Here is a 25,062-nt window from a genome sequence, read left to right on the forward strand (position 1 = left end):
GACTTCTAGGCGGTTTACAATGAAGAGAAACTGTGCAGACATCGAATTACAGAGTGTAGCAGTGAATATCTGATAGTAGCAACAATGAAAATAATAACAACAGTTTATATACTGCAGGACCGTGGAGTTCCATGCGGTTTACAATGAATTAGAAAAATTCCATAAATTGAAAGGAACATTCATAGTTAGAGATTAGAGGTTAACAGTTTACAAGATCTAATTTGGGGAGGGATTGCGATGGGGGCTATTGTCCTGATTCGTCACCTAGGTATTTCGAGAACAGGTATGTTTTTAGGTGTTTCCTAAATTCACCATAATTGTTTGTGTGTGTAATTAGTTTTTCCAAGTCTTTGCCCCATAAGGCTGCTTGGTATGATAGAAGTTGTTGATGGTGTCTCAGATGGGAAACTCTACTTACTTTGAAATGTCCCAAAGCCTCTCTTAGTGTTGCCAAGTTCATCAGGTGACACTCTCACATAAGTAAACTCAAAGTCAAAATCCTTGCCTTCTGTTCCCACTGTTCCAATGGAATAGGTCCCTTCCTTCTTGTAATGCCATTTCCCAGTGCTCTGAAGGAAGAGGATGGGGTGTGTGGGGAGGGTGATGCAAAGTCAGCACTGTTTCCTCAATCTGGTGACATTCTATCAACACCTCCAGTACTTCTGTCAGTTTATTTTGATACTGTGTACTATAGGAAACAACTTACACTCAAATAACCTTCCCTCTTGACAAATCCATTCTGAAAATTAGAAAGAGTAAGAAACTCAAAAGGAATTAAAATAAAACTGAATTCAGTTGCTTTTCATAAGTAAGGATGAAAAATTGAAACCCATCCTTGATGCCTGAAAACCTTACAAAATAGCATTCTTGGGAAATTCTTACACTGGTCTAATAAGAAGACATTTTACTGCCTGCAAAAAACTCCCTCAACAGCAGCATATTTAAAAACACAACAATAAGGTAAATCAGCCAAGAGATATTTAAGGCCTGGCCATTGTCCTAAAATGAGAGAGAGAGAGAGAGAGAGGAAAAACAAAGCTTTAATAAATAAAACCTATAGAACAAACTATGAATAAAATGAGTCCTATTAGACCCGTCCATATCAATGAGTTAAGTCCCTTCCTGACCAGCAGATGGATTTAGAGAAATCAACTTTTCCAATAACATCACTAGTGGAAGGACTGTTGCCTGCTGGAATCCTTCAGTACTTGCTTTACTCAAACAGTTCAGTATTCAGACCAAAACTCTTTCCCCATAGGGATAACCCCTGCAGAACATTATAATTAATAACCATAATTCCCTGCTTCAAGCAAGGAAGGAACAGAATAAAAACCTATAACAATCCCTAATAGAGCAGTCTTCCAGGGTAGGTCCCAGATTGTCTAGCAGAACTCAACAAAAAGAAATTAAAAGGTAAGAATAATATTTCATCTTCCTTATTGTACCATTAGACCAGTCCACACCAAAGGAATGTACAAGAACAATTCCTTAATAGTATGTGGTAAGAAAAGGCCCACTGAATTAGTACCCTGCTAAAGGCCACATCCTATTTGGCAAGGATGACTATTCTTGTAATTCCAATGCAGCAACAACCAGGTCATTGCTCAGCAGATATCTTCTTGTGGAATGGCCTGCGCCTTCACCCAAGAAGCTGCCGGGGCTTGGGACAAGTAAGCTTGCAGCCCAACCATAACAACCTTGCACCTCCCTAAGTATATTGCCTCAGTGATCAGTTTAAAATATCACACTACGGAGGCCTTGAAAGCAACCTTCCCCTTGAAACAGGGCAAACAGCTTGTTGGACTTTTGAAAGGAATTAGTCACCTTCAAACACCCTAACACCCCTGTCTGCACAGCCAGCTTAAGGACCTTGTTGAAGGAGTCAGACCATTGTTCTTCCTGATGGTTGGCAGAACCACTGCCTGATTGAGATAAAAGGAGCAGTTACATTGGGTAAAAAGGATGGATTAGTTCTTATCGAAATAGAATGTTCCAAGAAAAATATATAGGTGTGCTTACAGGATAAAGCCTGCAATTCAAAGATCCGTCTGGCTGAACAAAGCGCCACTAGTAACACCATAAGATTCTTCAGAAAAGCCTCAAAGACTCAAAGGGGTTGGGGGGGGGGGGTGTGAAGGTCCACTTTGGACACTGGGGATAAAATAAGTCCTACGAATGGGCGGCTTGGCAATTACCGTATTTTCACGCATATAACGCACGCGTTATACGCGTTTTTACCTACCGCGCATACCCCTCGCGCGTTATATGCGTGAGCGCGGTATACAAAAGTTTTAAAACATAGTTCCCACCCCGCCCGACGCCCGATTCACCCCCCCAGCAGGACCGCTCGCACCCCCACCCCGAACGACTGCTCGCACGCGCTCCCACCCGCACCCGCATCCACGATCTGAGCAAGAGGGAGCCCAAGCCCTCTTGCCCGGCCGACTCCCCGACGTCCGATACAACCCCCCCCCCCCGGCAGGACCACTCGCACTCGCACCCCCACCCCGAACGACCGCTCGCACGCGCTCCCACCCGCACCCGCATCCACGATCGGAGCAAGAGGGAGCCCAAGCCCTCTTGCCCGGCCGACTCCCCGACGTCCGATACATCCCCCCCCCCCGGCAGGACCACTCGCACCCCCACCCCGAACGACCGCTCGCACGCGCTCCCACCCGACCCGCATCCACGATCGGAGCAAGAGGGAGCCCAAGCCCTCTTGCCCGGCCGACTCCCCGACGTCCGATACATCCCCCCCCCCCGGCAGGACCACTCGCACCCCCACCCCGAAGGACCGCCGACTTCCCGACAATATCGGGCCAGAAGGGAGCCCAAACCCTCCTGGCCACGGCGACCCCCTAACCCCACCCCGCACTACATTACGGGCAGGAGGGATCCCAGGCCCTCCTGCCCTCGACGCAAACCCCCCTCCCCCCCAACGACCGCCCCCCCCAAGAACCTCCGACCGCCCCCCAGCCGACCCGCGATCCCCCTGGCGACCCCCCCGACCCCCCCGCCCCGTACCTTTGGTAGTTGGCCGGACAGACGGGAGCCAAACCCGCCTGTCCGGCAGGCAGCCAACGAAGGAATGAGGCCGGATTGGCCCATCCATCCTAAAGCTCCGCCTACTGGTGGGGGCCTAAGGCGCGTGGGCCAATCAGAATAGGCCCTGGAGCCTTAGGTCCCACGTGGGGGCGCGGCCTGAGGCACATGGGCCCAACCCGACCATGTGCCTCAGGCCGCGCCCCCAGGTGGGACCTAAGGCTCCAGGGCCTATTCTGATTGGCCCACGCGCCTTAGGCCCCACCAGTAGGCGGAGCTTTAGGATGGATGGGCCAATCCGGCCTCATTCCTTCGTTGGCTGCCTGCCGGACAGGCGGGTTTGGCTCCCGTCTGTCCGGCCAACTACCAAAGGTACGGGGAAGGGGGGTGGGGGGGTCGCCAGGGGGGTCGCGGGTCGGCTGGGGGGGCGGTCGGAGGTTCTTGGGGGGGGCGGTCGTTGGGGGGGAGGGGGGTTTGCGTCGAGGGCAGGAGGGCCTGGGATCCCTCCTGCCCGTAATGTAGTGCGGGGTGGGGTTAGGGGGTCGCCGTGGCCAGGAGGGTTTGGGCTCCCTTCTGGCCCAACTACCAAAGGTACGGGGAAGGGGGGTGGGGGGGTTGTGGGGGTCGCCAGGGGGGTCGCGGGTCGGCTGGGGGGCGGTCGGAGGTTCTTGGGGGGGGGCGGTCGTTGGGGGGAGGGGGGTTTGCGTCGAGGGCAGGAGGGCCTGGGATCCCTCCTGCCCGTAATGTAGTGCGGGGTGGGGTTAGGGGGTCGCCGTGGCCAGGAGGATTTGGGCTCCCTCCTGGCCCGATATTGTTGGGGAGTCGGCGGTCCTTCGGGGGGGGAGGGATGTATCGGACGTCGGGGGGGGGCATCAGGCTTTCAGGATGGGGACAGACCTTCAAGGGGGGACAGTGCACGGAAGTCAGGGGGGGTGAACGGAGAGTCGGGACAGCGCACGGAAAGTCAGGGCGGGCGAAAGGAGCGTCGGGCAGCATGCGCGGTATACCCGTGAGCGCGGTATACCAAAGTTTTTGTACATATCATCGTGGTTTCTGCGCGCTATACCCGTGTGCGCGTTTTATACGGGTGCGCGTTATTTGCGTGAAAATACGGTAGGTCATAGTGAAAAAATTAGGACACCTCATGAAATATTTAGTTCTTTCTTAAGAAATGTTCACATATCGATGTCAAATTTTTTTTTTTAATTTATCTCCAGAAAAGAAAGTGATGTAATTGCAGGTAAACAACAAAACTTTTCGTTGATTTGCTCATGAAACAAACGATATCCACAAAAATGTGTATTCAAACTGAGGAATAAATTAGGACACCTCCACATATTCTCCCACTTAAAGTGGCTCAAATCACACACAGGTGTATCACATCAGGTGCACATGATTCAGCATTTTGAAGCCGGTTTGCCCTACTTAAACCTCAGACATTTAGTTTGGTGTGCTCATGACTGCTGCAGTGAGAGTGAACACCATGGTGAGATCAAAAGAGCAGCCTGAGGCCCTCAGGATGAAGATTGTAGCAGCTTATAAGTCTGATAAGGAATATAAAAAGACCTCGAAAGAATTTGACATTAGCCATTCCACAGTCTGGAAAATAGTGTACAAGTGGAGGACTTTCCAAACAACTGCCAACGTGCCCAGGTCTAGCTGTCCAAACAACTTGATCCCCAGAGCAGACCACAAGATGCTAAAAGAAGTCTCCAAAAACCCTAATATGTCATCACGGGATCTACAGGAGGCTCTTGCTACTATTGATGTGAAAGTGCATGCCTCTACAATCAGACAGAGACTGCACAAATTTAACTTGCATGGGAGATGTGCAAGGAGGAAATCTTTGCTCTCTAAGAGAGACTGAAATTTGCCAGACAGAGCACAGACAAACACTAGGACTTCTGGAATAGTGTTCTATGGGCAGATGAGTCTAAGATTGAATTATTTGGACACCAGAAAAGAGGACACGTTTGGCTTATACCAAATACAGCATTTCAGGAAAAGAACCTCATACCAATTGTGAAGCATGGAGGTGGAAGTGCCAAGGTTTGGGGATGCTTTGCTGCAGCAGGACCTGACCAGCTCATCATCATAGAATCCACCATGAATTCTACCGTGTATCAGAGGGTGCTTGAGGAACATGTGAGACCATTTGTAAGAAAATTAAACCTAAAGCAGAACTAGACCCTGCAACACGACAATGACCCAAAATATACCAGTAAATCCACCAAGGACTCGCTAAAAACTAAGAAATGGTGAGTCCTAGAGTGGTCGAGTCAAAGCCCTGATCTTAATCCCACTGAGATGCTGTGGGGTGATTTGAAACGGGTTGTTCATGCAAGAAAACCCTCAAACATCTCACAGCTGAAAGAATTCTGCATTGAAGAGTGGGCCAAACTTTCCTTTCACCTATGTCAGAGACTGGTAGATGGCTACAAGAAGCGTCTCACTGCAGTTATTTCAGCCAAAGGGAGTAACACTAGCTATTAGGATATAAGGCAGAGGTCTCAAAGTCCCTCCTCAAGGGCCGCAATCCAGTCGGGTTTTCAGGATTTCCCCAATGAATATGCATATATTTTTTAAACACAAAGAGCTATATTTGTTGCAAATTTATAAACTAAAATTCCACATATTCATGAATTACTTGGTTGGTTGGGTAGGTTGTGAAGGTTTTAGTAAGTTATTTATGTGTATATTTATGTGATACTAGCTGATGGCCCGGCGTTGCACGGGTATTTAATTATAGCAATAACACTGTAAATGGATTCAAATAAAGATACTTTATAGTGGTGAATGAAAATATTTTTTTACTTTATAAAAAGTACAATATTCAAATTATAATGTGAAATATTTGACAAAATGAATACAATACAACTAACACAAAACTTGATTATAAACAACATTTTTAGTTTCACCTCCAGGAGCAAGAACATATACATTATTGGGTGAACCCACCCTTCCCACGTGTGCAGGTGGGCCGCGAGACCCCCAGAACATATCACCCCAGGTAGTGAGGGATCTGCATACCAAGTTTCGTTCAAATCGGTCCCACAGCTTTTTACATTTTTTCCATTGACTTGAATGGGTGAAATCTGATTTTCTGTTTGTAGCTCCGCCCACGTGTGCAGGTGGGCCGCGAGACCCCAAGAACATATCACCCCCGGTAGTGAGGGATCTGCATACCAATTTTCGTTCAAATCGGTCCCACAGCTTTTTACATTTTTTCCATTGACTTGAATGGGTGAAATCTGATTTTCTGTTTGTAGCTGCGCCCACGTGTGCAGGTGGGCCGCGAGACCCCCAGAACATATCACCCCAGGTAGTGAGGGATCTGCATACCAAGTTTCGTTCAAATCGGTCCCACAGCTTTTTACATTTTTTCCATTGACTTGAATGGGTGAAATCTGATTTTCTGTTTGTAGCTCCGCCCACGTGTGCAGGTGGGCCGCGAGACCCCCAGAACATATCACCCCCGGTAGTGAGGGATCTGCATACCAATTTTCTTTCAAATCGGTCCCACAGCTTTTTACATTTTTTCCATTGACTTGAATGGGTGAAACCTGATTTTCTGTTTGTAGCTCCGCCCACGTGTGCAGGTGGGCCGCGAGACCCCAAGAACATATCACCCCAGGTAGTGAGGGATCTGCATACCAAGTTTCGTTCAAATCGGTCAAGCCGTTTTTGAATTACTGTGAGAATGGCAGCTTTTTACATTTTTTCCATTGACATGAATGGGTGAAATCTGATTTTCTGTTTGTAGCTCCGCCCAGGTGTGCAGGTTGGCCGCTATACCCCCAGAACATATCACCCCAGGTAGTGAGGGATCTGCATACCAAGTTTTGTTCAAATCGGGCAAGCCGTTTTTGCGTTGGCAGCTGTTTTACATTTTTTCCATTGACATGAATGGGTGAAATCTGATTTTATGTTTGTAGCTCCGCCCACATGTGCAGGTGGGCCGTGAGACCCCTAGAACATATCACCCCAGGTAGTGAGGGATCGGCATACCAAGTTTCGTTCAAATCGGGCAAGCCGTTTTTGCGTTGGCAGCTCTTTACATTTTTTCCATTGACATGAATGGGTGAAATCCGATTATCTGTTTGTAGCTCTGCCCACGTGTGCAGGTGGGCCGCGAGACCCCCAGAACATATCAACCCGGGTAGTGAGGGATCTGCATACCAAGTTTCGTTCAAATCGGTCAAGCCGTTTTTGCGTGATCGCGGCACATACATACATACATCCGATTTTATATATATAGATGAAGTATTAACACGTGTGTGGGGGTGAAAAAAATTTTTTTTTTTTAAAGTATAAAATAAATAGAAGTAATTCATGAATGTGTGGAATTTTAGTTTATAAATTTGTAACAAATATAGCTCTTTGTGTTTAGAAAATATATGTATATTCATTGGGGAAATCCTGAAAACCCGATTGGATTGCGGCCCTCGAGGAGTGACTTTGAGACTCCTGGTATAGGGTGTCCTAATTTATTCTTCAATTAAAATACACATTTTTGTGGATATCTTTTGTTTCATGAGTAAATCAAGGAAAATATTTGTTGTTTACCTGCAATTACATCACTTTCTTTTTCAGAGATAATAAAAAAAAAAAAAAGATTTGACATTGATATGTGAACATTTCTTAAGAACTGAAAATTTCATGGGGGTCTCCTAATTTTTTCACATGACTAGCTCAGCACTGCAGCTTGATAAAAAGGGTGGGGGAGGTATGTTTCTGTCCTACAAGAGATTGGAGAAACAGCAGCTAGGGCAATAAAATATGTTGGATCCTGCTATCAGAGCAGAACTTTATAATCTGAGCAGGATCAGTAACTACCTGAAACATAACCTATGCCTTTATAAATTAATTTTACTGTTACTATTATTAGTGCATAAATTATTTCTTTCTGTATCATTAGCTCTTATCATATTCAGTGGTTCCATTCATTTAAATGGCCACATGCATGCATGCGCCAGTAGATCTGGTGACCTCTGATAGCTGTGCCCCAAGCATGTGTCAGTATTAATATTAGATTTGCTGCTGCTGCAGCAGCCCGCGCAGAGAGCAAATGCGCCTGCGCTGAATTATTGACTTGCGGAGGCGTCGTGCTTCGACGTCTTAGAGCAGCCTGGGTAGGAGATTAGTCACCGAGAGCCTCGCACCCACGCAGCTCTTTTCTTCCAACCGCAGTTTTTCTTCTCCGGCGTCACGCTCTCCTCTGACGTAATTTCTCAGCGCTCCGGCGTCTTGCTTTCCTCTGACGTAACTTCCTGTTTCCGTCAAGGCGGGGACGGACGCGAGGGAGAGAAGGTGTGTCAAAGGGAAGGGGGAGGGGAAAGTCGCTGGACTGGTGATGTCAGGTATGACTTTGACTGTAGCTCTGCAAGGGTTGCGGGGAAGGGGGGGAGGGGGGGAGACGTTGGGCCGGGGAGAGTGGAAGGAATGAAGAGGGGTGCTTGGCATGGGAGAGCAGCTGAATACCAAGTTTCACGCTTCTCTGCTGGTGGGAGGGTTTGAGAACGAGGGAGAGCTGTCGGAGACGGACAGGAAGAGAGAGATGCTGAATAGGCGAGAGATGTCAGAGCGGGTCCGGGTCGTTATCCCTTGAATGCTTGTGAGGGTGGCTAAATGTCTGTATTAACTCACCTAATGCATGAATCCTATAGAACATTTTAGAATATAAGGCAGGGTGATTCGATTGTATTTTTGCTATTGTTGGTAAAGTGCATCCTAAGTTTCATTTACCTCCTCTGCCCGAATATAAACTTACCTTGAGCTACAAACGAAAAAGGCATGGCCCAAATCCAAACAAAAAGTAAATACATTTTAACACAACTACGGCTGACAGAAGCTATTTAAATTATGACTTTCTGCGACTTATTTCTAATTTATTCTTTGTTAAGGCAGTCACAATTTAGTTAATGCAGTAGTGCTGAGTTTTCACAATGTTAATTACTATTGCTTAGCTTTATAGATACCTTTTTGGTTTTATTGCTTAACATCCTTTCTTTTATTTATGCTGTTGTGTATTTTTTAAAATATATTTTTAAGTTTAATGGATAATATGTTTATCTTTTGCTGTGACAATGTATCCCACTTTTTCAAATCTCTTCTTTGTTTACTTTTCAGTTTATGCTGTATTTATGTATTAACCCCCTCCTTCACCACCTTTTACAAAGTTGCAGTACACGCTCTGATGCCTATTAAATCTCTATGGTTGCCCTTAAAGAAGCCCTAGAAGTGTTAAGCATTATGGGCTCCTTTTACTAAAAGACAGATCGTCCAAGTGCTGATAATCAAACCGAATTTCTGGAAGTATTGAAGGATATTTTAGGCCTCTGAATGCCACTGTGGCCCAAGAACTGAATGGGGCGTATCTGGAGGAGTCGTGTGGGTGGGATGTGGATGAAGTGAGGGCCGACCTATACTTGGTCATCCTGCAAAGATAATCAAATGTTGTGAGATGATGTAAAAACAGGTATAAGTGCTATAAAGATATCCGAAGTGACCAGGTAACTACTGCAGAGACAAAGTAAAGACCACTGATCCCCTCACAAAGATCAGAATAAAAATGTACATACCTGTCTACGGAACTTCAGCACCTGCTATAGGAAAGCCTAGTAGAGCTGCATACAGGTGCCTTGAGTAACCTGGGGGGTGGGCTAGAGAACAATAGAGAAGAGGGCTACAGGCCCATAAGCCACTGATGGTGGAAAATATGAGGCCACCAAAAAAAAACCAAACCGTCATCTGCAGCCATAAGGACTATTAGGGTTGTAGACAGACAGGTGGGTATAGTGGGTTTTGGGGGACTCACCATAACCCTTAAGGGAGTTCTGGTGAGATGTTTATCTGGCACCCTTTTTGTGAAGTTCACAGCAGTGCCCTGTAAGGTGCCCCACTGCTCTGCTGCCATGTCTAGATGGCCAGTCCATCACATGCTGGCCCCTCCCACGTCTAAATGGTCTTGTTCTGGATGTTTGGAACTTGGATGAAATTTTGGTCGAAAATGTGGTATAAGGAGGCTTGGATGATCAACCGCCTAGACGTCCAGATAGATGATTAAAAAAAATTTGGATATATAGTGATTTGCTTTTCGAGATTGGATGTTTTCCCACTGCCGACTTTGGGCGTTTAGCACCATACATCCGAATCAGACTTAGACGTATATTTTGATTATGCCCTGCCATGTAAATCAGTGTATGGTGAGTTTTAGCTGTTGTAACATTATTGCACTGGCATGACAACAAATACTGATTCACTTGCTAACTGTGTACCATATTATGAGGGAAGGAAATGAGCATAGACTGTCCATTACAGTTAACATGTACTTTACCACACAGGTGCAGATGCATTTCATGAATATTTATGGATTGCTAATATGCCCCAGAAGGAGTTCAATGTAATTTACCATATATCTTGGTGTGTGTTCATGTAGGCATATGATTATGGTGTACAATTTGGAGAGAAGACTGCCCATATCTGGTGGTGTAATCTTGACATTACAGGTTTTGGTATGAGTGTCACGTTTCTGGTTGTGGAGTGGTAGGTATATAGAGAGCTTGACCATCTATTGAGATGGGAGAGGTGGTTTGTGTCTTATTTGGTTTCTGTTGATTGTAGCCTGTTGTTTGTGGATGGGTGGTGAGGGGGGGGGTAAGATATTTTCAAATGGATAGATTTTTAGGCTTTTACAAAAGGTGTTCCTTTAATGTGCTGGTAAAGGATTCCACTGTTTTGCAGTCAGATATGAAAATGTTGGGAATCTTATTCTCATATGGTTGCTGATCATGTAGTCGTCTGGTGTTGCACAATGGAAGATTAAAAGATCAGTTTACATAGTTTAAAAATACACCTTTCTTCGAAGGGTAACCAGGGTAGTTCGAGGTATAGGGGTGTCACTTGGCCATATTTAGTTGCTGAGAAAATGTCTAGCAGCTACGTTTTGAATGGTTTGTAATATTTTTTTGTACATTTATTTTGCTTTTTACATAAAGGACATCGTAATAATCTAGTTGGTTTAATACCACTGACTGAACCAAGATCTGAAAGTTTTCTTTGTGGAAACCATGCCAAATTTGTCTGTTTTCTCAGTGTTGTGAATATTGTTTTGGTCTGTGTTCGTATTTGTGCATCCCAGGATAGGTTGTTGTCAAATATAATCCCTAGGATTCTCAGTTCTGATTCCAGTTTCAGTGGAGTGTTTTGAAGTATTATTTGAGTGTTGTCGTTGGTGGTTCTGGGTGGGCTTATCAGTAAATTTTGTTTTTTTTCTTTATTTAGGCCATTTATCAAACCACATGAGAGGTTTTTTTTAAAAAAAATCTTCAATCTTAAATTTCAAAGCTAATACAAAGTGCCATGAATTACATATACATTAATAACAAAATAAGCACTTAAATTCTATTAATAACAATGCAGAAAATAAATATCCCTCCCCTCCCATCCAACTGTTTAATCAAGAAATGAACCAGAAAGATACCCCTCCCACCCACCCACCCCGTCCTGGATATGTATAAAAATAAACAAAAAATTTAAACAAAAACAACTATGTTAAATTAACAAATGATGTCAACGGGCCCCCAAACCAATTTAGATAATTTGCTATTCCCTAACATATCTGCATTCATCTTTTCATATTTGTAAACTAAACATAAACTGGCTCACCAAAATGGAAAGTTAGGCGATTGCAATTTTTCCAATTGCGGGTTATCATTTGCATATCTATCCCTGTCATAATCAAGAAAAGCCTGCCTTTGTAGCGATCCATGGGAGGTTTGATATGCAGCAATGTTCCACATATAGTTGCCTCATACATCAAAGGGATTGTTGATTCCAGTATGAGGTTAATCTGTCCCCATATTGACTTCTAGAAGCTGAGTATCAAAGGACAAAGAACAACAGTGTTCCTATGTCTAGTTGACAGTGCCAGCATCTATTAGATTTAGAACTGTCTAACTCAGTGTTCTTCAACCTTTTTACACCTATGGACCGGCAGAAATAAAATAATTATTCTGTGGACCGGCATCGGTCCGCAGACCAGCGGTTGAAGAACACTGGGCTAAGTCGTGGGCCAGACCCTGCCCATCTCTGCCCAATCTCCACCCCAGACCCTGCCCCCATAGTCCTAATTGTAACACTGTTTTTTCCATTCATACATACACACATTATAATCTTATTAATGCATCGATCGCACTGCGGACCGGCAGTTAAAGAGCAAAGTTTGGGGCCTGATGCACATGCCGGCCCTGTGGGCTGGCAGGAAATTTCCGTGGACCGGCACCGGTTCATTGACCGGTGGTTGAAGAACACTGGTCTAACTTCTGTAACCTAACAGGGGGTCCAAAAAGATCTATGTAACAGAAAAAAACGTTTGTCTCATAGATGCTGACGCTGTACATCTCATCCTCCAAGTCCAAATTCGTGGCCATCGAGATGCAGAAGTATACTGTTTTATCTCAATGCTCCAAATGTCCCTAAGACTATTTTTTGGTTTTTTATTCAAGAATTCCGAAATTAATTTATACCACCGGGCGGCCTGATGCCCCAGCAAATCTGTCTGGAAGCACAGGACCTGCAAGCTATGATGATTTTTGAGATTCTGCCGCACATGAGAGTTTTTTTTATCGCTGGCCAATGCGGTAAAAGCTCTGCTGATCATAGAATTCCTATGAGCGTCAGAGGTTTTACCACAGCAGCTGGCGATAAAAAAAATCCTAATGCGGCTTGATAAAAGAGGGCCTAAGTTTTAGTTTTATGTTGTCAGCCCAGTCATTAACTAGACGAGCGACTTCCTCTATTGATTTGTTAATCTTATTTTGTTTCTTGTAGAAAGGAATGCATATTGTAATAGAAGTAAGTGAAGTAAAAGTGAGGTCATTCTTGGGGAGAGTGGTGAGCTTTGGGGTATTCTGCTTGAAGCTGACCATTCTTTCGATCTTTCTCCATTTATTTTTACGCTGTGTGTTATGTTTGTTAGAAATCCTTTTAGGCAACGTTTTATAAATCCATATTCCTAGATATTTTATACCTTCCTTTGCATATTTGGAAGCGTATGAATTTACTTTATCAATAACTTTATATATAATAATTTTTACGGGGGAAATATGTTGATCTCATTATATATTGTAAAGACTTTAGGTGATGTATAAAGTGTAAAATGTATTCTTTTCTTTGTATTCACTTAATGAAAGTATTAAAAATGAATAAAGATTATAAAAAAAAAGAAATCCTTTTAGGCAAGTGTGCACTTTACCGCTTATCCCTATAAAGTTTAGGATCAGTAATTAATTGATGGTTTTACCACATCAAATGCACTAGCTAAGTTAAATTTTAGTTCAAGGACATTTTGTTTGGTGTTCATGTGTGTCAAAATCTTGGATGTCAGGGCACTGGGCAGTGTTTCAGTGCTATAGTGTTTTCTGAAACCCGATTTTGTGGTATGTAATAGTTTATGGTGTTCCAGGTACTTTGTGATTTGATTTTTTTTTACTACGCTTTCTAATAGCTTGACATGAAGTGGGATTGAAGCTGTAATTCTTGAATGTCTGTAATTGTTGACATTGTTCATTTCTCCATTTTATCTTTTGGGATGGGTGTTAGAATGATTTTTCCTAAGTGTTTGGGGAATATTCCTTTTTCTTGTGAGGCATTCAGCCAGTGGCTCCTTTTACGAAGGCGCGATAGGGCCTTAACGCACGGAATAGCGCACGCTAAAATGCCACATGCGCTAGCCGCTACCGTCTCCTCTTGAGCAGGCGGTAGTTTTTTGGCTAACGCACACTAATCCGGTGCGTGCGCTAAAAACGCTAGTGCACCTTCGTAAAAGGAGCCCATAATGAGCATTAATATTTGATGTATTTGGGTAGTAATCTTATTTACTCTATTTCTGTGATTTGATGAATCAGTGGAGAGGCTTCTCTCTCTCTTGATTTTGTGCTGTTTTCCTAGTACTTCTATGCACTTCGCTGAGTTTCAGTTCTGATGTGGTCTACTTTTGCTTTGAAAAAGGTTGCCGGTTAAGTTGCTGTTGGGGTATTTGTTGATTTGGTTATTAATTCAGTTGGTTAGCTAGTGTTATTTGAATTTTTTTTTTTTTTCAAATCTAGTTTTCATTTTCCGATTTGTTTGGAATAATACTCAAGATTGGCTAGTTTTGTTTGAGTTTTGTAGTGGCTGATCTTTTTTTTTTTTTTTTCCATGAGATTTTGTCTTCAGTTTGCTGCTAGGACCTTGCATTCCTGTTTCAGTGATAGAAACTTCCCACTATTTGGTTTACTAAGGGCTCCTTTTACTAAGGTGCGCTAACGTTTTTAGTGCATGCAGAAAATTAACGCATGCTACGCTTCTAGAACTAACGCCAGCTCAATGCTGGCATTAAGGTCTAGCGTGCGCGGCAATGTAGTGCATGCTATTCCATGCGTTAAAGCCCTAGCACACTTTAGTAAAAGGAGCCCTAAATGGTTTACTACCACCTATATGGAAGGCAGTACATCTTCACTATATTTTACTGTATTTACCACGTGGTAAGGGGTTTTTTTTTCTCTGTCCCACGTTCTATAACTGTATGGGAATAAGTTCAAAAGCTTTATGAATCGTTATTAAACGGATCCCTTAGTGTTAATCAAAGATTAGTTTAACATTGCATGAATCTATATTATGAGGCCATCTGGGCTGCACAGTCTCTTACCATGTTTGTAAATGTCTGTAGAGCTTTGAATGCTTAATTATTGTTTGCATTTAAACTGATATTCATTATGACTTTGGTTTATTTATTTATTCGATTTTTAGCCCGTCCTCCCAAAAGAGCCCAGAACGGGTTACAAAGTACATCCATAATAATCCAGACAGAGCAGAGATGATATTTTACATAAATTACAATATAGATGACAGTTTACATAAATTACAATATAGACATGGCAATAAAACATATGTACTAAGTAGCATCCGGTGAAATTAAGTGACAAAGGTGAGTTGACTGGGTGGCATTTCAGGGTGAATGACTTTAAGGCGCTGGGTTAGTAAAGAGGAAGGTTTTCACGGCCTTCCTGAAGTTCCAGAGTCCATCTAGTGATCTGACAGATGGAGGGATTGTGTGCCAAAGTTTGGGTATGAAATGTGAGTAGGAGCGTTTGCGGGCAGTTTCAGTTTTGAGGGAGAAAGGCCAGAAGGTATGGTCAGTCGTTTTTCTCCTTGGGACCTCAGTGGTCGTTTTAGGAAGTAGATTTGTAGTTTAGTTTTCATGTAGTACGGAATCGTTTCATGGAAGGTTTTGAAAGCGAGGAGCAGGGCCTTGAAGGTGCAGCGTTTTTGAATGGGCAGCCAGTGCATGGAAGCTAATGCAGGGGTAACATGGTCGCGGATGCCTAGGTTTTTCAGAAGGCAGATTGCAGTCATGTCACTCACCCTTGCCTTGGTTACATAGAACGGGTTCAGAAAATGGCACCCAAAAATTAGTGCAGGAAAGATCTGCATTAAATTAGTATTCTATAAAGTATGCTCTGCCTAGATCAGCTTTTACAGAATAGCACTTAGGGGGAAATTCTATAACCAGCGTCTAAACTTAGGCCTCGGTAGGCGCCTTGATGATGCCTAAGTAATTGAAAAATGCAGTCAGAAACGGCAGTGTTGAAGCACCTGTTGACGCCTAAATAAAAGGCGGCTGAAAGGCTGAAATGGCATTTTTGCCACTCAGCTGATGGGGGGGGGGAATTCCCCTGCTGTGATCAGCTGATGGCTGAAGCAGGGAACCCCGAACCCTACCACAAGTCGGCAGGCAGGAGTGATGCCCACTCCCTCCCACTGTCACCCCACCACACACTGTCTGTGGCAGGAAAGATGCCCAATCTCTCCTGCTGCAAATCCCCAGCAGAAGGGATGCCCACTCCCGCCTGCCAGCACCCCCCCATCCCTGGCAGAAGGAATGCCCACTCCTTCCTTCTGGCACCCACCACCCGAACACATGACCCTCCCGGGTACCTTTATAAGCAAGGCTGGCTGGAGGGATGCCTACTCCCTCGACCACTATCAATAAAAAGGTGTGAGCTAAATATAGATTAATATCTTTGAAAATAATAAAACTATTTGTGATGTATCATTTTATTAAAAATTTTGAAGGTAGTTACATATTATTTTGTGATAGCCTTGGTCCTGTTTGTCTAGAAAAAAACAATTTTCTGGTTGGTAAAATATTATGATTATACGCTGAACGTGTAGGTGAACAACTGAAAAAAAACCCCCAACAACTTATGTTTTACTCTCTTTTCAATGGCTGTAAACATTTTCTTGTATTTATGTTCTGTTGTCTTGCTTTGTGTGCTAGATTAATGACGTATCTGGAACTTGAGTGACGCACCTGGAACAACACCATGTCTCGTGCACGTCAGCCCCCACTTGTGACTGGTATCTCCCCAAAAGAAGGAACTTCATGGACAAAAGTCACAATTAGAGGAGAAAATCTGGGCACTGGGTCTGCAGACCTTATAGGTAAACTGACTTCAAAGAAAGATTTGAGGACCTACCTTTTATTTTTGTTAATAATTTTTATTAGCGAATGCAACACAGAGTGTACAGAATCTTTTAATATCTCCCATTTCAAGGGTAAATATATGTATGTAAAATGATGGGGTGGGACTAAAGGAGCATCTGATTGACTGACTGAATATTCCCCATCCAGAAACCAGTTCGGATCTAGTTTGAACTTCTTTTCTTGCCAAGCATTTTTCCCAGAGCTCCTTTTGGGCATCTTACTAAGTTACAATCGGTTTCTATTGTGCTACAGTTCCTGGACCCTTCCTTCACACCACCATCACAACCTACGTTTTATCCCCATTTTATGATCTCTACTCCCATTTAGTTGTCTCCTGTTACATTAAAGTCTATTGATGATTTTCAGGCTTTTAAATGTAGCATATGAGAGATCCAAGATGGCTGCGACTATCTGACTGTGGGTGAGACGCGCTCAGAATAGTTCCTGTTTTTTCCTTACTCTCGAATTTCTTTATGCCGAAGAGAAGGGGGAAGAGCACTGCTGGAGCTTCACAGCGCCCAGAGACCCCACCTCTGGTAACCATTGATGAATTTCTGAGGTGCTTGCAGCAAGAACCGACATCGTGTTGGAGACGCTGGCATTGAATGATGCCACGGCAAATGTGCTTGGGCTGGAGGCGACACTGAGCCTTGACGCTAGAACCCTGCCTCCACAACCGTGGGGAGCCAGCTCACTGCGGGAAGAGAGTCTGTCCAAAGAGGCAGATTCTCTGTCCCAGGAGGCTGTATCGGGCCAGGCATTTGACAAGATGAACCCGTGGTGAAAACAGCTGTGGAGCAGAAGCAAGACAGACAGCAGAGAAGCCTGTTGACTGAGCAAATTGAGGCAATGCCTGCAGGTACTTTTTCTATTACCAAACTGACCGAAGTTACCCTTGACTCCCTATGGGACCTGGTAGTTAGTCTGGTGCAGATGTTATCCCCACAAATAAAAGATTTAGAAAAGAAATTTTTGGAGCAAAAAGAGGCATTAAAAAGTTTCAAACAAGATTCAATTGCTACAGAAATAAATAAAGAAAAAATTGATAAAGATCTTCAAGATGTACACTGATTAAGGATAACACCAACTTGAGAAGAAAAGTGGAAATGATGGAAAACAATTACCGATCTATTAAATTTTCCTAAAGTTCCATCGATGTTACCAAAAGAAATGTTAAAAAATATTTCATTGAAATATTGAATGTTCCTGAGGACGCTACTCCTCCTTTCACACAAGCATATTATCTACCAACTAAAAAACAAGAACAACTGCCTTTAGTACAAGATCAAGATTCACAGATGGACATAACAGCAATATTGGAAACACCGCTTAAAGATATAGTCAAACCAGCTACTTTGTTAGTTACGGTGGCGTTGTCACCTGAAAAAAATTAGATATTGAAATTTCAAAAACAGATTTCAAGAGTTTCTTGGACAGAAAATTCAGATATTCTCAGACATGACAAGGGAAACCCAGAAATGTAGACATCAGTTCTTAATTCCTAAGCCAGGGGTAATAGCGATGGGTGGTGGTTTCTTTTTAAGATATCCTTCAAATGCATTGTTAAATACAGATCCTGTAAATACATATTCTTTGAACTATCTCAATTGATAGGGTTTCTTTCCATGAAACATCTTGAAAGAGAGGTAACAACAAGTTAGATGTAATTAATGTACTCCTAAAACCACAATTGGATAATTAGGTTTCCTGTTATTTGGACGTGAGTTCATTTTTTTGCTGTAACTGTCACCTATTGAATCTTGGATCCTTAGAGGACTATAGAATTGATTAAGTAAGGATTTACTTCTATTTTGTTTATATTTTACCATTGAATGTCTTTCTCAGTCTTCTGCACAAGACATTGTTTCTTTATAATTTGTCTCAAATATAAATAAATTAAAAAATGAAGGGCTCCTTTTACTAAGGTGCACTAGTGTTTTTAGCGCACGCAGGATTTTAGCGCACGCTAAACCCGCGCTACACTTCTAGAACTAACGCCGGCTCAATGCTGGTGTTAAGGTCTAGCGCATGCGGCAATTTAGCGCGCGCTATCCCACGCATTAAGGCCCTAACGGACCTTTGTAAAAGGAGCCCTAAATGTAGCATATTTTAAATTAATCATTTCAATCTACAACAAACACCTAACAAGTTCCTTCCTTCATTTAAACATTTATACACTGTAGATGGATAGCTAGCTATGTGTACATACCGTATTTTTCACTCCATAAGACACACTTCCCCCCAAAAAGAAGTGGGCGGAAATAAGGGTGCATCTTATGAAGCAAATATACAAAAAAAAAAACCAACCCCGACGGTACCTTTAAATGTTGGAGGTCGGTGGACGGCTACCTGCTGCTTGTTGGGGCCCGTGGCGCACATGCGCGCTAATGCCTGGGCTGGACACTTCCCTAATTGGGCCAGTTGCTGGTGCTTCGCAGGGCTGCTGCCTGCTGATTACCGGCACGTCGGGGCTAGGGGCGCGCAAGCGTGCTGCTGCATGGGCGGGCGCCACTTCTGAATGGCTGCCTCAGTAGAGCAAACTGCAGAGCCCTGAAGAAATGATTTTGTAATCATGAAACATAGGCCTTCATCGGCTGTTTGGAAAGGAAGCTTTCACTAGTGCCTGTACCACATTATCAAGCCTGTCTGCCGTGAAGCAACAGATAAGTGTGGCTTGCACTTTGTTAGATTAATATTTAATCACCTTACCGTTATAGTTGGGGTTGCCTATGTTGGAATGCCACAGTAGGGTTGCCTATGATAGAATATTGAAGGTTAACCAATGAAGAATTTGGGTTTTCCTTCTTGGCTCTGGAGCAATGACTGCCCGGTAGCTTCTGAGGCAAATTCCCCTGCATGTGTGCTTCCAATTGTATGCTTTAGGTATAAAATAGTTAAGCCTTGAGCTTTAGCTTCAGTGTTTGAACTGGAGGATATAGTGTTGTGTATGTGGATTTTTTGCTCCAGTTCCTCTTTATTTTTCTTTTCACTAATTAGTTTATGTACGGATTTGTGATCCAGGCCTAAATTTGCGCACCGAACTTTAGGCAACCTATACAGAACACAGGGGATAGTCTAATCTAAGGTTCGGTTTATATACCGGGCCATCTCCCAGTGGAGCTTGATTTGGTTCACATATAATTAAGACTAGAGTACATAGCAGAAAACATAAGAGAAGGAAGAACTAAATTAAAACTAAAGTACATAAGAAGCATAAGAAAAATAACTATAATATTTTCATTTCATTGAGGCTGTGGTTAAACCATTAAAAAATTGCGAGAACAACAAAGTTTTCAGGAATTTACGAAATAATTGCAGCTGGCCTAAAAGCCTAACGGAGTCAGGAAGTTCATTCCAGATCTCTACAAACTTGAAAACAAAAGATCGACTAAGCTTCCCAGCATATTTAATTCCCTTAAAGGAAGGGAAGGCTAACTTTTATCTTTGTGTGTTTCTCAAATGGCAAAGTCTAAGGGTATTCCAACATAAGGGGGCAAAAAGGGTCAAATATTCCATAGAGAAGCTTGAAGATTATGCATGCACATTTAAACTGGATCCTAAAGCGAACTGGGAGCCAGTGAAGCTTATCAACAAAGGGGAAACATGATCATACTTTCGTTTCTCAAATGTTACCCGTATTCTGCATACACCCATATCAGACCCCATCCAGTGGGTTTTCTTGGACAGCCACATCAGATAACTAAGCTTGACAGGCCCACTAAGGCTCTTTCCAGTGCAATAGGGATAGTATGCTGAACCATAGGTTTATCTATCTGTGCTCGCGAGCATATTGCAGAAGATGTCAATCACAGCTTTAAATCTCCTTCTCCACAGTCTCTGCTGTCCCCTTCAGTTCTTTCTTCTGAAAGCAAGCATGAAGGTTTCTTTCTGATTTGCTTTGTTTATTTCTTTATTGTTTTGCAGTGTTTTTCGGTTTGTTCTTAGATTTTTTCTGCAGTGTCTGAGATCCCAGTTCAAAGGGGCTGCTCTGCCTGCTCGAAGTGGAGCAGATGTTTAAGTCTGCAGCTGGTAGGTGTATCCTTTGGGACCTGTACAGCCAGCCTGCTGAAGATTTGTGGAGCTAAGGGTTCCGGGCCCTCAGCAATGGCTTGCTTCCTTGACTTGATCAGGAGCTTGAGTGCAGGCTGTTAGGCATCAATAGCAGTCCTTCAGGGCGCTCAGAGTGCCATTGCAACTTTGACTCCCTCTTTTCCATGTCGCAGTCCTGGGGGGTAGAGGATCAATCTGGCTAAAGTCTGACTGGCAGCCCAAAGATCTTGGCGTGGTGACCTTTAAAAGGGACAGATGCTGTTTGGGAAGTGCCTTAGCGGATCACCTAGCCCAGTGTTTTTCAACCGCTGTTCCGCGGCACACTAGTGTGCCGCGAGATGTTGCCTGGTGTGCCGCAGGGCCTCCATCAGGGCAGTACTACCTGTCCTGCATTCAGGGGCCCGGAGCTGACAGGGGGCCCGAGGCAGGGGCGCCAGTAGCTCGCCAAGGCAAAGTGAGTCGATCACCCAGGACTCACTTTGTCTTGGCGATCTAATCTATCGAGCCGATAAGTCTTCTTCTCCCCGACGTCAATTCTGCAGTCGGAGAGGAAGTTCGGGCCAGCCAATCGCTGCCTGGCTGGGCGGAACTTCCTCTCCGATTGCAGAATTGACGTCAGGGAGAGCATGCGTCAGCGTCGGCTTTGGGGCCTGTTATCCATTGGTGGGTCCTGTTCCCCGATGGCAGTGGCAGTGGCTTGGGGAACAGCAGGGAGAAAGAAAGAAAGGGGGCAGGCAGGGAAACAGAAGGAAAGAAGAGAAACAGAAAAAAAGAAAGAAAGGTCAGGGAGAGAGGAAGAAAAAGTTGGGGGAGGGAATGAGGTGTGGAGGAGAGAAAGCATACAGGCTGATAGAAGGGAAGAAAGATTGGATGCACAGTCAGAAGAAGAAAGTGCAACCAGAAATCACCAGACAAGGTAGGAAAAATGATTTTATTTTCAATTTAGCAAAGTGGAGGCAGTATTACCACAGTTTTCAAAGGAATTTGCCCAAATAACTTCCCAGAGATGAAAACTTCCCTTCACTTACTATGCACAGTTCTGAATTTATATCTGCTGTCTATATTTTACAATATGGTCACCTTTTACTAAACCGCAATAGTGGTTTTTAGCGCAGGGAGCCTATGAGCGTCAAGAGCAGCGCTGGGCATTCAGCGCAGCTCCCTGCGCTAAAAACTGCTATTGTGGTTTAATAAAAAGGATGGAGAGTATATTTGTCTATTTTTGTATGCTATAAAAACCAAATACAGAGAGAGACTGAGAGCTGTTGACGAAGAGCTACGTGTGTGTCTTTCTTCGATTCCAGCCAGAATATCAGCTTTGTGTTCAGCCAAACAGGCCCAGGTTTCGCACTGAATAAAGTATTTTATAATTTTTCACTATTCTGTTTACTTAATATTTCATAATAAAGTAATTATAAAATACTTTCTTTGTGTTTATTTGATTCCTATTCAAGAGAATTACTTTATATATAGTCAATATAGGCACAGAGTTAAATTTTTTAACATTTTCTAATGGTGGTGTGCCTCGTGATTTTTTTCATGAAACAAGTGTGCCTTTGCCCAAAAAAGGTTGAAAAACACTGACCTAGCCTATCAAGGGCCAGGATGAGAACACGCTCAGTAGCCCAGTCTCTAGCCTTAAATGATCTAACTGTCCAAGATTTTTACCAGACAGCAGACCCCAAGCAGCCAGAGGTTAGAGCCAGGGGTCCTTTCGTGGCTCACGGTACTCTTGCCAGTACGTAACAGGAGTCTCTAATCAGAGAGCATATCAAGGTTCCAGACAGAAATTCTCCTGCAACTGGAGGAAACAAGATTCCGGTTCCTACCCTGCATTGCCAGCGAAAAAGCCACAGTGATTCAAGCCCTCATGCTGCTCCTCTGAAGATTGGAGGTCGACTCTCAGACTATATGGAGGCCTGGGAACAAATAATGACCGACCGCTGGGTCCTGGAGATTATCAGAGAGGGATATAAGATAGAGATTGCACGCCCTCTTGCCAACTGGTTCGTGGATTTGCCTGCGGCCTGCCAGAGAAAGCGGAAAAAGGCTGGGTAATGTTACAAAGGTTGCTAGATATTCCAACCAGAGAATCAGTCCCTCAAGAAGACTCGGGATTTGGCAGATATCCGATTATACTTTGTTGGGTCCAAGAAAGGCTCAGAGGAGTGGACACCCATCCTGGATCTCAAACATGTCAATGCAGCCCTGAGAATTCCTTGGTTCTGTATGGGGACCGATTGGTCTGTCATTGCAGAGGTAGAACCAGGAGAATTTCTGGCCTCCCTGGATTTGATGAAAGTTTACCTTCACATTCCAATGTTCCCGGAGCACAGAAAGTTCCTGAGATTCCATGTGTTGGAGAATCACTACCAATCAGTTTAGGCTGGCTATGGCTTCCTGAACTTTTACCAAAGTTAGATAGTAATGGCTGCTCATCTCCACAGAGTGGGTTGTCAAGTGCTTCCTGAAACGGTTCTGGTCCCAATACTGCCTCACACACATACTCTGTCGTCTCTGGTACAGATGCATCTGGGGGCACCTCTCTAGAAAGAACAGACCATGTCATGTTCCAGGAGATGTCCGTTTATTAAGAGTCCTTCATTCATTTATATAGCATTATACATGGGTTAGTTTTATTTCAGCATATGACCGTAGAAAAAACCATATTTGGTAACAGGATACATAAAAGTAACAAAACTGTAGGAAAGACCATATTTGGTAACAGGATACATTAGAGCAAACATAAGGTGGGGTTTAGTGGGAAGTTTCCATCTAAGGTCTAGCAATGTTTCTTATCTCTCTAAATCACAAGATGTAAGACACAGAGAGAAAATGGCCTTGTAATTTCTTGGCACATACAACCTGTTTTCAGCAGTTTAATCAGGAAAAGAAAACTTCTACAAGGAATGTATGCAAGGATTATATGGGCCCCTTCACTTCCATACTTGAACAATTGGCTCATCAGAGCTCCTTCCCGAGTAGGAGGAGAAAAAGCAGTAGCGGCTGTTGTGGAGATGTTGCAGAGTCTGGGCCAGATTGTGAACTTTCAAAAGAGCCACCTAGTTCCGGCACTGTCCTTGGAATATCTGGGGTTCTTATTCAGCATGGCAGAATGCCAAGTTTTTTTCCAGAAGCACTCAACAGAAGCTGTGTGGTCAAATTAAAAACCTATTGTCCAAGCCAGTGCCTACTGCATGGCATTACCTTCATGTCCTTGAGTCAATGGTGGGCACGATAGAGGTGGTGCCCTGGGCGAAGGCACATATGTGTCTCCTCCAGGATGCGTTGTCTCCTGCGAATCTCACTCCCTTGAACTGCAGCAGCTCAAAGGAGCATGAGCTGATGGCTCTGCCTAGTCTCTAGTGAAGGGAATCCTATTCCAGATTGATTCCTGGGTCAATAGATGCCAGCTTGTTTGACTGGGGGGCTCATTGCTGTGTTCACCCAATTCAAGGACTATGGACTCTTTTATCTCAGTGGAATTGTCTGTCAACAGGCTGGAGCTGTGAGTCATTTGTCTGGCATTACAATGACTGCAGTCTTTGCTGGAGGGCAAAGCAGTCAGTCTTCTCCAGCAATGCCACTGCTGTGGCCTATATCAACAGGCAGGAAGGCACCAAGAGCACTCCGATAGGAAGCGAAAGCATTGTTCTGGTGGGCAGAAACTCACCTGCAGGCGATCTCTATGGTGCATGTGGCTGGCATGGACAATGTTCAAGCAGATTATCTCAGCAAACAGACATTAGACCTGGGAGAGTGGTTATTGTCATTGTCCCTAAAAGTGTTCTAGGCCAGTGGTTCCCAACCCTGTCCTGGAGGACCACCAGGCCAATTGGGTTTTCAGGCTAGCCCTAATGAATATGCATGGAGCAGATTTGCATGCCTGTCACTTCCATTATATGCAAAACTCTCTCATGCATATTCATTAGGGCTAGCCTGAAAACCTGAATGGCCTGGTGGTCCTCCAGGACAGGGTTGGGAACCACTGTTCTAGGCTATTGTGAGAAGATGGAGTTGTCCGATGTTCGACCTCATAGTGACTGCAATGAACAAAAAGATGACTCTGTTCTTCAGCCAAAGATATGAACCCAGAAATGCTGGATTAGACGCCCTGGTTCATCCATGGCTAGAGACCGGGCTACTGAGCGTGTTCTCATCCTGGCCCTTGATAGGCTAGGTGATCCGCTGAATAGCAAATCATCCTGGAATTGTAGTTCTAATAGCACAAGATTGGCCTGGGTGCCCTTGGTGAGGAGCAAAGTCTCAGACTTCAGATGCACCCAGACTTGCTCTTGCAAGGGCCAATTGCCCTAGAAGATTCAGAATGTTTTGGTCTTACAGCACTGGCTTGAGCGCACAGAGCTAGTCCAAAAAAGATATTCCGAAGTAGACCCAAAAAGGCAACAACGGTTTCAATGTATGCTAAGGCTTGGGAATGT

General features: G+C 44.0%; 1 protein-coding gene across 5 annotated transcripts in view; it reads left to right on the forward strand.

Annotated features, from left to right (window-relative positions):
* Positions 1–8,211: 8,211 nt before the first annotated feature.
* The window catches only part of EXOC2 (exocyst complex component 2), a 273,747-nt gene continuing 256,896 nt past the window's right edge, over positions 8,212–25,062 (forward strand). Inside the window, exons 1-2 of one of the 5 annotated variants that reach the window (XM_033934892.1) lie at positions 8,212–8,352; positions 16,364–16,527. In XM_033934892.1, the coding sequence (XP_033790783.1) occupies positions 16,410–16,527 (118 nt within the window). In that variant the 5' untranslated portion in view covers positions 8,212–8,352; positions 16,364–16,409. Of the gene's footprint in view, positions 8,403–8,479; positions 8,673–8,709; positions 8,858–16,363; positions 16,528–25,062 lie in introns of those variants that run through there. The other 4 variants (XM_033934888.1, XM_033934890.1, XM_033934889.1 and 1 more) reach the window with 4 other exon arrangements.

Source organism: Geotrypetes seraphini, chromosome 2 (assembly GCF_902459505.1).
Source record: "Geotrypetes seraphini chromosome 2, aGeoSer1.1, whole genome shotgun sequence".
In the NCBI taxonomy this organism is placed as follows: domain Eukaryota; kingdom Metazoa; phylum Chordata; class Amphibia; order Gymnophiona; family Dermophiidae; genus Geotrypetes; species Geotrypetes seraphini.